The sequence below is a fragment of the Archocentrus centrarchus genome, chromosome 6, assembly GCF_007364275.1.
Source record: "Archocentrus centrarchus isolate MPI-CPG fArcCen1 chromosome 6, fArcCen1, whole genome shotgun sequence".
Lineage (NCBI taxonomy): Eukaryota > Metazoa > Chordata > Actinopteri > Cichliformes > Cichlidae > Archocentrus > Archocentrus centrarchus.
Genome location: NC_044351.1, coordinates 9,968,900 through 9,982,839, shown reverse-complemented (window position 1 = coordinate 9,982,839; position 13,940 = coordinate 9,968,900). Strand labels below are relative to the sequence as shown.

At 42.4% G+C, this 13,940-nt stretch overlaps 1 protein-coding gene across 4 annotated transcripts in view; it reads left to right on the top strand.

The window, feature by feature from the left end:
* Positions 1-13,940, top strand: part of LOC115781701 (transcription factor SOX-6-like) — a 101,893-nt gene that overhangs the window by 76,967 nt on the left and 10,986 nt on the right. For all 4 annotated transcript variants that reach the window (XM_030731512.1, XM_030731513.1, XM_030731510.1 and 1 more), the window contains exons 10-13: positions 1,072-1,249; positions 3,188-3,390; positions 12,015-12,123; positions 13,077-13,247. In XM_030731512.1, coding sequence (XP_030587372.1) covers positions 1,072-1,249; positions 3,188-3,390; positions 12,015-12,123; positions 13,077-13,247 — 661 coding nt within the window. The remainder of the gene's footprint in view (positions 1-1,071; positions 1,250-3,187; positions 3,391-12,014; positions 12,124-13,076; positions 13,248-13,940) is intronic.

Here is a 13,940-nt window from a genome sequence, read left to right as displayed (position 1 = left end):
GTATAGGGAAATACAGTGATACATTAGCAGATGACATGTAATAGAAAAAGTACAAAATGGGCTCCAAATGTTTGTGAAAGGAAAAAAAATATAATAATAATAATGATCATGATGGTTGCTGCAAATAAAAATGAGAGCTGGAAATTTGGAATTTGTTGAAACAATGATCTGCGTATGGCCGTGTTTCTTCACTGTCAATTAGAAACAGCTTATTTAAATGTCACACACTGAGGCACACGCAAACACATGCACACTCACAAACTGACACTGGCGCTGGCTGCTGTTTGGCAGCATACGCCTAATCTTTACTCAGTGACGAGGCTGTAATGGAAGCCATGTGTGCGCGCGTGTGTGTGCGTGTGTGTGTGTGCGTGTGTGTGTGTGTGTGTGTGTGTGTGGGGCACAGCTGCAACCGGCGTCACAATAGACCGGCGTCAGAGCTCACCACACTCAAAACAGTAGTGCTGTGCCTTCCAAACTCCTCATCCTCCGCTAACCCCCACACATACTCATCCCACCCCCCCAGCAAGCCACCCGCAGCCTAACATACCCCTTTTCACCCACGCCAAAGCCTGTCCCGCACTCCTTCTCTTCTCAAAACTTCCTCAGCTGCGGCTCAACTCCAAATTAGATCCACGTTCATTAAGTGCTTTCTGCCAACACAAGAGCCGCAGTCAGACTGTGTTGGCGTGCTGGAGTTTACTTTATGCTACTACTTTTCCTTTTCCAAAGATTCTTTATGTGGACGAGTGTGGTCACGAACATCTGATCAGAAATAGGGAAATCACACAAACAAATGTGCTATTGTTTATATAAGAAGTTGATCAGTAGGATTCATTTACTGAAGGCCAAAAACCTGACAGGACCGACTAATTGGTTAGTGGGAACATTGCTCAAGGTTCTTCAAGTAACATTTTAGACATAATGGAACAACAGCAGGTTGGGTTAGTGTTATATCAGTTTTTAGTGGCAAGTAGAACCCGACAAACTCTCACAAATTTTTAAAAATGTTTTTAGTAACCCAACATGTGTTAATATGGCTTCTGGCTGTTGCATCTGTTTGACCTTCAGGAGGAAGGATCCACACAGCCACTGAACCTCTCAGCCAGACCCAAGACAGCTGAACCTCTTCGCTCTCCGACATCCCCAACACAGAGTCTGTTCTCTGGAAACAAGACCAGCCCTACAGGCATGGGCAAAGGCCGCATCCCCAGCCCCATTCCCAACATGGGCCGGAACACCTCCCTGGGTAGGTAACAAACGCATACATGCACTTCAACACCAGAGTTCCTTTTAGTAGTGGGTAGCTAGCATGGGCCACCCAGTCCTCCAGCACTGCTACTTTCCTTAAAAGAAGTACATTAGCACTGGTCTTACTGACATGTTCAATGAGAATCACATAGCCTAAATGCTGCCAAGAAAAAAATGCTGAGGGGGAAACGCTGATGTACTTTGCTCGTACATTCTCTCTCACACACAAACCAACACTAACGTACACGATTGTATCGCTCACATCTGCGCTGTACATCCACCCAAAGCAAACATGTTCTCACTGCAGTGCAAAAACTTTGCCTTCAACTCAGTCGGAAAAACAAAAACATCACCCACCCAAACACCTCCCTCTTCACAGCCACCCACAGACAAACCAAGAAGCGTCGCATGTGCCTGATAGACTGCAGACACCTAAACCCCATGAGGAGACCTGTGTGTGTTTTGTGTGTGTGCTTGTATTTTACAGGAGTCCAAAGCCCTGTATTTAGCCCCAATGAAAACCCTGGCAGCGGAAGCAGTGAAACCCAGCACACGTTATTTGGTTTTTAAGAGCTTCCTCACATCATTGTCTGCCCGCGCTAGACCTTTTATGCCCCTACCTCTGCTATCTGTTATTAAGGCCAATCTAAAGCCTCTCATTATATCCCCCCAGAAAACAATTTCACCAGCTCTTCTGGAGTGGCTTTGAGGATGCAACGCTTGTGTTCCTGCAAAGTTATTTTTTGCCCATTTTAACGGCCACCCAAGCATACAGTGCTTCCTACTTGTCTGCTAATTAAACGAGGAGGGCGACGGAAACTTTGCATCCTTTTATTTATTTTTTCCCCTATTCTACAAATGTGCATCTGCTTCAAAAGTGTGAAGCACAGCACATAAACAAGGGGGAGGAGGTTCAGTCATGTTTAGACACAAATGGACTGGAACAAAACTTCAGCAACATTTGGAGCTGATATAAGATCAGAAACCTTGTGTTTATATGGATTAAATGTTATTTAATTGGAATTTGTATGCAATCTTTCTGAATGTTTGAGTTTAAGGACTTAGAATTTGTTTTCAAGTATCAGTGGCGTGTTACAAAGAAGGATAAAAGCACCAAACTGAGTTCTAAAAAGTTTGGAGTCTGGTTTGTTCGGACTCAACTATACCAATTAAAAAAAAAAAAAGAAAAGATATTCGAAATCTGCAGGGCTGGATAATAGCATAGATCATGTTGAACTACACTATATGGACAAACCTGTTGGGCCACACCTTTTAATCTTTGAATTCAGGTGTTTTCAGTCTCAAAGAGCTCACTGAATTCAAGTGTGGTACTGTGTGTAAGGATGTCACTGTTGCAAAAAGTTAGTTCACTCCTAAATATTGCATGGTTCAACTGTAAGTGGTATTATTGTAAAGTGTTAGTGTTTAGGAACCACAGCAACTCAGCCACAAAGTGGCAGACCATGTGAAATTACAGATAGGGGTTGTTGAGTGCCGGCTCAATAACTGCAGAGCTCCAGACCTTGTCTGGCATTAACATCAGCACAAAAACTGCGAGCTGGGAACTTCGTGGCATGGGTTTCCATGGGCAAGCAGCTGTTGGCCATGGAAACCACACATTATCCATATTTGTACATTTGTCCATATGGTATATTTTACAAGATCATAAAGAACTTTTCTGACTGTTTATATATATTTGCGCCATTGCAAATCCCTTTTCTGGCAAAAGACTACATGGAGCTCATGACATAACATAACTTTTTTATTTCATTGGTTATTCACATCAGAGTATGAATATTATTAGATATGTGCAATTCATTCTCATGTTACCTGCCTATTATCAATCAAATCTGTCAAAACCACTTATCCTCTGCTGTATTGCCAGTCAGAGTGACATGCAGTTATCTCTCTGTTCTATTCCTTCTTCTATCTGCAGACATCTTGTCCAGTCTCAACTCCACAGCGCTGTTTGGGGACCAGGATGCGGTGATGAAGGCCATTCAGGAGGCCAGGAGCATGAGAGAGCAGATCCAGAGGGAGCAGCTCCACCAGCAGCAGCAGCAGCAGCAGCCAGGACACCAGAGTCTGGAGGCAAAACTATCTGCCCTCAGCGGCATGAACCTCAACAACGGCAACAAGGTTAGATGGACAGGCAGGTCACATGTACATGCATAAGAGAATCCACAGACATTTTTTTACTATTAAGGTCCATAAGAGTTATATGGTCTAAGTGCAGTTTTCATAGCCATTTTTTTTTTCTTGTGAAGAAGGATTTTGGCTGTGGTCCTAAAAGGAGGATAGGAGGGATACAGGGTGGGAAAAACACAGGTGAATTAGCAGCAGGTAATCTGACAGAAAGGAAGTAGAAACCAAAAACCAAAGCCAAATGATACATAAAACAGTAAAAAGCTACTTTCAGCTGCTCCGTTATTCACAAGGGGTTGCCATAGAAAGCAGCTCTGCATATTTGATTTAGTAGATTTTTACACCAGATTCAACTTTTCTGGGAGAAACAAATCTCCTCTGGATGCAAACTTACTTGTTGGGTGAATGCATGGACCACTGCACTATGGGGTCACTAGGATACATAAAACAGTTAAGACACTAGAACAGCGAGACAAGAAGACTCACATAATTTGACACAAAGGCAGTGGAACAGAGAAGACACAAGCACAAAGATGAGACAGAGTGAACATTGAGAAAGCACTAGGAAGACTTGAATAATAATAAAATCAAAACAACTTTTTCTTTTGGATGCTCCCTTTAGGGGTCACCACAGTGGATCACCTGCCTCCATCTTATCCTATCCCCAGCATCTTCCTCTGTCACACCAACTCTCTGCACGTCCTCCTTTACTATATCCATGATCTTCCTCTTTTCCTTCTGCCCAGCAGCACCACTATTCCTCCCCTGCACATGGTCAAACTATCTCAGCCTTGCCTCTCTAACTTTGTCTCCCAACCTGAGCAGTCCCTCTGGTATACTCATTTCTAATTCTGTCTATCCTGGACAAGCCCAGTGAAAATGTTCACGTCTTCAACTCTGCCAACTCCAGTTGGCCTCTTATCTTTTTTGTTAGTGCTGCCATCTCCAAACCATCACTCACTACCATCTTATAAACTTTCCCTTTCACTCTTGCTGCTATCCTTCTGTCACAAATCACCCCAGACACTCGTCTGCACCCACTCCACCCTGCCTGCACGCTCTTCTTCATCTCTCTGTTGCTTTGGATGGATGACCCCAAGTATTTAATCTCATCTACCTTCACTATCTCTGTTCCTTACATGTTCACCTTTCCACCTGCCTCCCTCTCATTCACACACATGTATTCTATCTTGCTTCTACTAACTTTCATTCCTCTTCTCGTCAGTGCATACCTCCACCTCTCCAGGCTCTCTTCCCCCTGTTCCCTACTCTCACTACAGATCACAGTGTCATGTGCAAGCATCATGGTCTATGGTGACTTCTGCCTGATCTCATCTGTCAACCTCTCCATCACCTCAGCGCTCAGAGCAGATCCCTGATGTAATCCCACTCTGACCTTGAACCCATCTGTCACTCATCCCACACACCTCACAACATAATTCACAACACCCTTACATACTTCTCTGCCACTCCTGACTTCCTCATGCAGTACAACAGTTCCTATCTTGGTACTCTATCATATGCTTTCTCTATATCCATAAAGACATTGCAACCTTGAGGAGCTCATGAATATTCTTCTTCTCCATTAACACTCTTAAAGTAAACATCTCGGTACAAAGCCATGCTGCTGCTGGCTGAGTGCCGCCTCTTTTTTCAGCCTAGCTTAGCAACTCTTTCCCATATCTTCATGTATGGCTCATTAACTTTATCCCTCTGTAGTTACCGCAGCTCTTTACATTACCCTTGTTCATGAAGATCAGTACCAGTACACTTCTTCATTCCTCAGGCATCCTCTCAGTCTCCAAGATTCTGTTAAACAATCTGGTTAACAAGCCCACTGCCCTCTCTCCTAGACATCTCCATACCCCCACAGGTATGTCATCTGGACCAACTCCCTTTCCACTCTTCATAGTTGCCCTCACTTGCTCCTTACTGATCCTCTGCACTTTGTGATTTACTGGCTGTCCCCTGGCTGCCCTCCTCTGTCTCTCATTTTTTACATTCATCAGCTCCTCAAAGTACTCCTTCCATCTTCTCAACACACTTTCTTCACTCGTTAGTACATTTCTGTCTGTATCCGTAACCATCCTACCTTGCTGCACATCCTTACCAGGTTGATCTCTCCGGCTAGCCAATCGATACAAGTTTTCTTCTCCTTCCTTAGTGTCCAGCCACACACACAATTCACTTTAAGCCTTTTACTTTGCCACCTCTCTCTTTGCTGTACATCTAGTCTCCCAGTATTCCTGTCTACCTTCTTCATCTCCCTGACTATCCCACTTTTTCTTTGCTATTTTCCTGTACTTCCTCATTCCACCACCATACCTCTTCTTTCCTCTGTCCAGAGGATACACCTAAACCTTCTTGTCAGTTTCCTTCAGCACTGGAGCTGTGCTTTTCCAGTCAACTGGTAACTCTTCCCTACCATTCAGATCCTGCCTCAACTCCTCCCTGAACTCTAGGTATTATTCAACTGCCACCATTTAATCCTTGTCTCTGCCTTCACTTGCTTCCTCTTATTGAGCCTCAAAGTGATCTTACAGACTACCATCCAGTGCTGCCACCTGTGTGTACCTTGAGTGGACTCTTATATCCACTCTTATATCAACCTTTGTTACTCCCTCTTCTTAAAATGCATATTTTCATTTATTTTTTTAATTTCCATCCTTTTTACAAAATCCACTACCATCTGTCCCTCCGCATTTTTTTAGTTAACACCATGCCTACCCAATACCTCCTCGTCATCTCTGTTGCCTTCACCTACATGTCCACTGAAATCTCCTCCAATCACCACTCTCTCCACCCTGGGGACACTCTCTACTACATCATACAACTTAGTCCAGAATCTCTCTTTCTGTTCTAACTTTACTTTTCTAACTACCAGCTTTAAACTCATGAACCTTTTTTAAAGCACCTACGGTCACCCCCACACTCGAGCCTTTCCTTCTTTCTCGCTGTCTCCAAACATGCCTTCCTCCTTTCCTTTTCCTTCGTCTTTGGCCAACAGTAGCACAGTTTCCAGCAGGACCAGAGGGGGTTGTTGTTAACACGGGCCCCAACCAATCCGGTGTGGAAATCTCATTCTTGATGATCCACATGTTTGATCTGGCAAAGATTTTACACCAGATGCCCTTCCTGACACAACCCTCCCCATTCATCCAGGCTTGGGATCAGCACTAGGAGCACACTGGCTTGTGGCCCCCCCCTGCATCTAGGTTATAATAATATCAAAATCAAAAAACAATCTAGGAGTTATATTTCAAGAACATAAATGATTGTGGGTTCCCATGTTGTTTACCAACTGTGCAGAACATGTAGACAACATACTGATACTGTCCCTTCAATGGAGGTTGCTAACCAGGCACATAACTTCACTCACGGGCCTTCTTTCATCTTCAAACTCTTAAACTTTAACACTGAACATCTCACACTTGTAATTTTGTTGTACTTTTTCATTCGGTAAAATATGTTAACCTGTCTTCCTAAGCTGCCAATAACAGCCTAAAGAACAAGGGTGGTAAGGAGAGAGGAAAGTCAATATTTATTTCTCCCTACTGGGTAGTAGGATCCATTAAATATTCTCTAATGTTCCTTAACACAAACTCACAAACATGGAGATACACCTCTGTGGTTCTGCAAACTCCTTGCTCCTGTGTCACATTTTCTCTAGCATTTCATTGGCTCAGAGTTCAAGGTTTCTTCCCAGCTAGTGCATGAGTCTGAAGAATATTCATGGATGATATTTGGTGTCACTTGGCACGGGCTGCAGCTCTTGAGAACTTCTTTTCTCTCCTCTCATCCCCACGGCCACCCAGAAGCCAACAGCTTTGAAGAGGGAGCAGCTGGGCCAATGACAAGTGATGGTTTTGGCGTGTTAGTGTGCCTGCCTTGACTGAGTGGGTGTTTTTTTGGAGGAGGGATGATTAGTGTGTATGTGTGTGTGTTCGTGTATATGTGTGTTTAATGGAGTCCAGCTCTCCCACTTGCCCTGGAGGGGCAATCCCGGCCTCAGGGTTTTAGCCCAATTAAAGGCTCTTTCTCAGAGCATTTCCCTGTCCACGCTCACCTCTTGCCCAGCTCGTCTCTTTCCCTTGGGCTAAAGGAGACAGGGCCTTTGTACCAGGATCCAGAGGGATATTCATATTCCAAAACATCTTCAATCAGTCTTATCAACCAATCATAATTTCCAAGGATCAAACATTAAGTAAAATACGGAACATGATTAGACCAATTCTGCTGTGCAATTGATCCCATGTTGCTTGCGAGGAGAATGAGGAGGAGCAGAATTCATTAATATTTTAGGGGGGGGGACACTTTGAATCCACCAACCCCAAGTAGGTCATGATTGGTGCACTCCAAGGATAGGATGTTTTTATTTTATTTTATTTTTTTTGGAGTTGTTTGCCTTGCATCTTCAGGAAGAAAACATTCAAAATCTGGCAAAATATCTCTGCTTTACTTATCCTCAGTCCCAAGTTGTTTTTTTTATAAGTCATTATACTAGTAAACACAGTGCTGAGAAACTCATAAATATAAATTATACAACAGCCTGAACTGATAAATTGTTTATTAAGATTTAATATGACTTGTTTTCTGCAGGTCCAGCTAAATAAACCACCAATGCTCTAAAACAGGTTTATGCTTGAAATTTTTTTATTTATTTTTATTTTAACAAAGTTAACTTTGAAATAATGTCAGATTAAGGTGAGTGTGTTGCAAGGAGAACGCTACATGCTTCTCAAGCGCTATATTTTCCAACTTTAGAAGAACAAAACCAAAGCAATGCAGTAATTTGGTTTATAGCTGCATGCCTCCTAATAAAAAACTCATTTGGAAAGTCTCAAAGTAATTGTTTCCGGTTCGAGGACGACAGCAAGCCTTGGTGTTTGTTGTCAGTTTGTTATTCGTTACCTAACAACAAGAGCTCAAAGACTCTTTCTCTTAGCTTTGAATGCATAATTTTTTCATTGGGACGAAACGTTTTCTTTTTTTTTTTTTTTCATCTGAAGTGCTCAAAAGCTTTGCTCTGTCTTAAACAATTCATGGATGGAACTTGCTGGATACTGAAAGTGTGACTCAACCGTTCCACCTCGGGAGGCAGCGAGACCAGCTCTTTCTCTTTACCTTGGATTTGTTGGTAGTTTGCAGTTCAGCGGATAAATTTGTTACTCAAATCCTCCCCTTCAAAACTTTGAAACGTTTCCCAAATCTTTTTGTTTTATGACATTGTACTAACACAACACATTCGAGCTTCCTTGGAGGGAATGAGGCAACTGCTGTAAATGGTATCTCGGCGCGATGTTGAATGCTGAGCTATTTATTGCCCACACCGATTCAACTCAAAAGGGAGTTGCGGTGACGTCTAAGTGTGTGTATTTGTCTTTATTTCATTTTCTGTTTGTGTATTTTTGTCCCACAGCATTCGTTTCAAACATAAGTGACACAGACATTTCCCTATAAGCGAAAAGTGATCCTAGACTCTTTTGTGTGTGTGTGTGTGTGTGTGTGTGTGTGTGTGTGTGTGTGTGTGTGTGTGTGTGTGTGTGTGTGTGTACGTGTGCGCGCATGCGTGTGTGTGCGTGTGTGTCCTGGCTCTGCACTGGCCTTGGCCATGTTAATGTCATTATAGCTGGTGTACAGACGAGAGGCCTGGCCAGTTAGTGGCATTGTTGAGTATCACCTTACGCTTACGTTGCTTCCAGCTGGCCTGCGGCTGCCAAAGCTCACTGAAATAGCCACTGTGTATAACTATGTGGGGGTGTGTGCGCATGTATGTGTCTCTGTGTGTGCTTAAGACTGTGTGCATTTTTTTTTTTCCATCATAACAGCACACACTGTTAAAGAAAACACTAAGAGATTAGCGCATTATTCATCTTACGTATTTTGTGATGAAACACCAAAACCATTTATTTGTGTCTTTGCTATAGTTAGTAAAACATGTAGAAACTTTTACGTCCATCACAGGTGGAGGTGAAGGAGCAGGTCGCATTAGAAAAAGCACACGTACCCTTTTCATAAATCTATCTATTTACTCAGTTTGGGTAATGCCAGTTATGCATGCAACCCCTCAAAAGATAATTCTAAACTGAAATAATGTAATTTTTCTACAAATGCTTGAGTACCTCTTAGCTTACACGCACACTGCTCGTAGCTTTGGATACTTTCACTTAGCATTTATACAGTTTTGAAATTGTCCAGCTCTCTAAATTCTGGAGACTATAATTTAATGTGGCCCATTATAGAAGAGCACCCTTTATCTATACACAGTTAAAGTTGGTCACCCTGCTTTCTCTTGTTGAATAAGTCTGCAAGAAAGAGAGAAGGGAAATGGTCGTATAGAAGTTTATACTGGCTCTGTTGTTGGTGAGCTTGGTCTTTGTAGGAAGTGAGCCTGTGAAACCAGAAGCTTAAATGGTTCCAAGTTATGATTAAAGGTCGACGTAATGCAGCTGCATTTGAAGCCTGAATGATATACATTATAATAAATACTACAAAGCGGAGTCTGGCACCTGCAAATAGACTGTTAAGTGTCTACTTCTTTTGGGGTTGGAGCCTTGAGGGGCAGAGGGCTGGTGGAGGGGTGTTAAGGGCTATGAATAGGAGGAATGGTTGAAAAAAAAAACAGAACAGGGCTGACTGACAGCTCTATCGGCACAGAGAAGGAAAGAGAGAAAGAAAGATGAAGAAAATTGGAGTAGAGAGGAAACCCCAGGAGGGGGGACTGAGGAGTTTGCCAAACTTGATTGGTCCGGGAGGAGACAGTAAACGGTTGTGGGTCAGCTGGAGGCAGGCTGTCCTGGCAGCAGGCAAGTTGTAACAGTGGTAATGAGCTCAATACGGTATGGATTAAAAAAAAATGTTTGGAGTGTTACCTTAGCAACAGCGAAGGGACGCAAGGAAGCAAACGCCAAGAAGAGGCCAAGCAGAACAAAAAGAGTCGGGTGTCTCTTAAATTTAGAAGCATACATTCAGCAGCAACACTTTGAGAGTCCAGTGAAAGCAAAAGTGCGTTAAAAATACTGTGGCAGCACTAATGTGATGTGTTTCTAAGGTTGTTGCTTGTACAGATTAAATGTTTAAAAGTGATTGTTGCCTATTTCTTTCATTTTTTTTTTTGGTTTAATTCAAAAGCACAAATGGAGTCCAATTAAAGAGAAAAAAACCTCTATAATATTGTTCCAAAAGGCAGCAGCCCAGTTTCTAACCAGCAGGCATACAGGCCAAACCTATTTGAATCTTGACTAAACAAAGGAAAGACAGCTCCTTATTGCATTTGCCACAAGAAATTTTAAGAAGACCAAAAGTAGACCAACCACAGGGAATATTTGAAAATAGTGACCCATATCTGCTGTTAATCTGCAGTTTGGATCATTCTGCTTCTACTGATGCTGTCCCGGTCCAAATCCTCAACTCTATTCTGCATTATTTTTCCATTTTGTCTCATCTAATGACCAGTAACATTCGAACATCTTCACTCTGATTGCTAAGAAATGATGTACTGTAGGACATTCATCTTTAAATAATAGAAAGTCAAACTATGACTCATTTCAGGGAGTTTTAAGCATCACCATAAACAATGGCCTCTTCCCTCATGCCATCATTTAGCACTTTGAGCTTAAAGGACGGCTCTCAGAGGACTTGAGATCTTATTCTTGTCTCTACACTCGTTTTCCATTCCATCTCCTCCTTTCTATTTTTCTCTAACTCTCTCTATCTCTGTCCCTCTTCTCTCTTTTCTTTGGTCCTTTGTTAGGCGGTTGCTTCCTGCGGTGAGCATGGCACTGCCCAGGCACATGTTCTGTGGTAGGCCTGATTACAGCCCTGCTGTAGTGCTGACATTGGCCCGCACTGACTCTTGTCTATAAACACACACACACACACACACACACACACATGCGCGTGCACGGACCCTAAGTTCCACCAATGCTGCCAGCGGCTACCGCGGCATGACTTCACCCGGCAACCATTCCTTGCGTCAAACAAAATGCCTCTGTCACCAGAAAAAGGAGGAGAGCTGGGAGGGAGGAAGGGGGGGGGGAGAAGAAGAGGGAGAAGAGGAGGAGTGTGGATGTATGGTAGCTGTGCGGAGCGCACCATGTTTTCCACCACAGTTTGAAAGTGTGGTGGGGTAATTTTAGCTGGAAGGCTCCCATGCAAGCTACTTGTAGAAGTTATTTGTCGTTGCAGTGGAGTGACAGATGAGAGAGACAATCAGAAAGAGCGTATGATAATGGGGAGTTGGGCAAGATACTAATAATTAATTCAGCCTTGAAGGGGCTGTGCCTTTTCTATTGGTTTGTTATATTAATCAATCCTCATTATAACTTATTTCCTTCAGATACCTTAAAAACAGTCAGTCCAAAAGTGCTGGCTTTTCCTTTATGCCAGCTCAATACAGCAGTTAGTTTTACTGTCATTACCATCATAGCCAGCCATAGTTGTCCAGTTCAAAAGATGCCAGGTAACTTGATCTAGTGGTTAAATGACAAGAACTGGATATGAAATGAAGATTTGCAGCTTGTGAAATATTTCTCAAACTTCAGCAGTTCTGCAGCTGAATCATATTTGCAGCTTGCTTCAAATAACTTTTCTTATATTTACATTTTCTTCTATTGTAGGAGCGACTGCACTATGAGACACTGAGCCAGCACCTGGGGAAGCTCGGGGAGGAAGCTGGGAAGATGGTCCATCGAGTCATTGACCTGACAAGACCAGAAGATCTCGATGGTACGCACCTCTGTCTCCGACCTCTGTGCTGCTCCTTTAGCTACATTTCTGACTCATCTACTTTTCAGTTTCGGTTGTCTATAATCTTAAAGACCATGAGCTGAGAATTAAATAAAAGAACAAGTTTAATTGTGTGTAATTGAAGGATCATTCACATCCTGTACAAACAAAACTAATACCGGTGAGGGGTAACTCGCACAGCCCTATCTCTGTGGGCCTCAGATCTCAGACCTCTATAATACTCAGTGGGTCGTGTACCAGAAAGCCCAAAAGTGCAGATATTCATAAAGTATTCCGAAAAAAAAAGTGGGGTTTTTTTTCACCTAAAGAAGCTATGGTGAAAATTTTGCACACTTGAAAATTTCAAATATAAATATTACTGCAAGTGCAGGAAAATAGGATGAATTATCTTGATGTTTTATGCAAATCAAAGACTGGCAGCAAGTTTGTTGTAGCTAATGGTCAAAAAGGAATATTATCACAAGAGCAGATTTTTATGTACTATGAATTAAATGCAGTTATTAGACACTTTTGTATAAAGTACTTCCTCATAATGTATCTGTTCGTTTTTCTCCAACCCACCTGTTTCTCATAAAGCAATTCTGTTTACAGGCACTGAGGAGTGCTCATCGTGGTTTAGTTTAGAGTCAGAGGAGTAAACACAGGAGCTTAGGCACTGAGATAATATCAGGAAGAAGCAAACTAAGTATGATGTGCAAAAGTTCACGTGTGTTTGCATACATGAATTATATGAAAGACATGCCAGCAATACACCACCAGACCTTTGCTACATTTTGGTTCTGACACCCATTCCAAGAAGTGAAAAAGATGCCTTTTGAAAAACAAAAACAGGAAGGGGTCATCCTGCTATGTACTAGATTTGAAGTGTGAAAGTCTGAACAATGAACTTGTCAATGGTGGACTTACAGTGAGAGTTATTTCTTTGTGTTTAGGGAGTAGTATCACAGAGGCACGGGTGTTCAGGGAGGCACGGGGCAGGAACAACAGTGAGCCCCACATCAAGAGGCCCATGAATGCCTTCATGGTGTGGGCCAAAGACGAGAGGAGGAAGATCCTGCAGACCTTCCCCGACATGCACAACTCCAACATCAGCAAGATCCTTGGTGAGACTTTATAGATTTGTCTTTGACCTCAGTACTGTGAGGATATCTCATTCTGATAGCATCAACTTTTGCATTTGTTTATGTTTAAAGTTTTGACAAAAGAATGTGTCAGTGTTTGCTTTTTTCTTTTTTCTTTTTAAGTGACTATAATGACATGACAGATTTGTTAAAGTCAGCCTCTCGGCTCGTTAGGTTACCACTATGTTCTGCAGTTCACAGGGTTTCTTACCATCAAGTGGGCACTATGAGAATGACTAGTGTGTTTTTCAGCCTGGAACACTCCACACACAGAGGTCCACTGTGCCAGCCTGACTAGTGTGATGGATGCATTCAGTTAAATTACCTCCTCAACACAGATATCCATTCATATGATGCTGAACATAACGGTTGTTCCTGAAACGTTCTTAAAACTTCTAGCGTCCAGTGCAGAGTTCAAGTGAGCTTGAGGGTTGCTGAATGCTGTAAATGCTACTTCTGAGCATTGTGAATGAATTGCTTTTTCTAAGGTGGATCTGTGTTATTGACTCAGATCTTTGAAAGGGGGTCATATAAATGGATGTTTTGTGCTCTCAAATGCATCCTGAAATTGGGAGATTAATCTTTTTTCTCTTAAAAGTCCTTTTTTTTTTTTTTTTTTTTCAGTGACAGGATTTATTTTAAAGTTCTCAATGAATATACTGTTACAGGGTCATC